At 59.8% G+C, this 1,817-nt stretch overlaps 1 protein-coding gene across 1 annotated transcript in view; it reads right to left on the bottom strand.

Moving 5' to 3' along the window:
• The window catches only part of ADAM11 (ADAM metallopeptidase domain 11), a 17,383-nt gene that overhangs the window by 1,764 nt on the left and 13,802 nt on the right, over window positions 1-1,817 (bottom strand). Inside the window, exons 18-23 of the mRNA XM_077747786.1 lie at window positions 1,789-1,812; window positions 1,206-1,256; window positions 1,033-1,096; window positions 704-803; window positions 352-471; window positions 92-260 (exon numbers count right to left, since the gene is read on the bottom strand). Of these exons, the coding sequence (XP_077603912.1) occupies window positions 92-260; window positions 352-471; window positions 704-803; window positions 1,033-1,096; window positions 1,206-1,256; window positions 1,789-1,812 (528 nt within the window). The remainder of the gene's footprint in view (window positions 1-91; window positions 261-351; window positions 472-703; window positions 804-1,032; window positions 1,097-1,205; window positions 1,257-1,788; window positions 1,813-1,817) is intronic.

Genomic DNA, 1,817 nt, shown 5'->3' with positions numbered 1-1,817 from the left:
GGGGGGGGGGGGGGGGGGTGGGCAGCAGAGGTGAGAGGGGCTCTGTCCCGTTGTGAGCTCCTCCCACCATCCCCGGCCCCCAGACGCGCACTCCGTGGTGGGAGCAGATCCGGCGTTCTCCGCTGCCGGGGCAGGTGCTGAAGTTGAAGGCCGAGGCGGGCAGGCAGCGATGATCCAGGCACAGCATGTTGGGCCCGCAGGCAGTGCCGTCCTCCACGTAACTCAGGTCGGAGCCGTCAGCCAGCTGGACGTGGCCACCCCTGGGGAACAGGCACGGCCAGCCTCAGCCCTCGCCCCCTCCCCCATAGAGGCTGCAGCCTGCTCTCCCCCAGACAGGGTCCCAGCCCAAACCTGCAGTCCAGCTCCTTGCCCTGGTGGTAGAAGGTGACACTGTTGATGTCTCCCCCTAGATCTCCCAGCCGAGGAGCTCCAGAGATGTTGACACAGAGGAGGAAGCCACAGAGCACGTCTCTGTTGGGGCAGCATGGAGACAGTGAGCCCCAAGTCTGACCTCCAACCCTATTACTACTACTACTGCTACTATTACTACCACTGAACTTGAATTTGCCTTCTCCCCACCGCCTGATTTTTCATATATTCTCTATGGGGACTCATAGGCTCCATCCTAGAATCTTCTGTCCCAACTCTGAAAACCCCCCAGCCCCAGAGCTGGGGAGGCCAACCAGGAGCCTTGGCCACTCACTGTTTATTGCACTGGACCCAGCCTGATCCCTTGCGTCCACAGTTCCCACGCTCTGTCCCCTCCACGTTCAGCTTCTCATAGCAGAAGCGATCAGCAGCCGCTGTAAGGAGATGATGTCCGGCGTCACCCACTCACCCCAGAACCCGCCTGGGGACCTCAGGCCTGCACCTCTAACACCCTGGGCCGATCCCCAATCCAGCTGGGTTCCTGAGATCCTGGAGAGCCACACACTTGTAAGAGGGTTATTTTTAGCCAGAACTTGCCCCTCCCCAGCCTCTCGATTCTAGGTCCTCCAGAGTCTCCACTCCCACTCCTAGCCGAAGACTCACCATGGCCCCAAAGGGCTTGGCACTGCCGGTCCCGGGTTTTGCAGCGGCCTCCATAGCAGCGGCCCTAAGGGGCAAACAGGAGACTGAGACACTGAGTGGTCAGAGTGAATACAAGACAAGAGACTGTACTGAGCCAGGGTCCCTGAGGGGGAGGAGCCCCCACCCCATCATACCTGTTCGTGATCGCAGTAGTAACCATCCAGCTTGTGCAGGTTAGGGGGACACTGTGGGGAGAGGCGCTGGACTGAGAGCTGAGGGATGAAGGGGTGCCCAATGCCCCCCTCGCAGGGCTCATAGTACAGGGCTCTTCAATGTCAAGGACAAGAAGTCTGGCTCAGAACTCAGGCTACGATGCAGACTGGCAAATCCCATAGCGTCTCCAGCCTCCCTGGGTCCTGTACCTACTTCCCAGAGCTGGGAGGACTAAATGGAACTAAATACCCGGCATGTAATAAGGACTTAAGAGATGTTAACTAATATTATCACACACTCTAATCCCGAGCACACATCAGGCACCGTGCCAGGGTGGGCTGGGAATCCCAGCCAGACTACGCTGATATAATGACTGAAGGAAGAAAACCGGGAGGCATGAGGAACCCATTTCTCAGTCGAGGAAACTGAGGCTGACCAGCGGCGGCGACACCAGCAGCGCAGCGGAGGGCAGTAGCTCGGAGAACAGTAGCTCCCCGGAGCCAAACCGACAGGGATAGGGGTTGCCTCGCCCGGGGCCCCTCAGTGCGGCTGGGCCGGACGGACCTGGCTCGAGTCCCCGGTGCAGGTCTCCG

The sequence above is a fragment of the Crocuta crocuta genome, unplaced genomic scaffold (genome assembly GCF_008692635.1).
Source record: "Crocuta crocuta isolate KB4526 unplaced genomic scaffold, BGI_CrCroc_1.0 scaffold289, whole genome shotgun sequence".
Classification (NCBI taxonomy): Eukaryota; Metazoa; Chordata; class Mammalia; order Carnivora; family Hyaenidae; genus Crocuta; species Crocuta crocuta.
The sequence above is the reverse complement of the archived record's forward strand: the minus strand, read 5'-3'. Positions and strand labels throughout refer to the sequence as shown.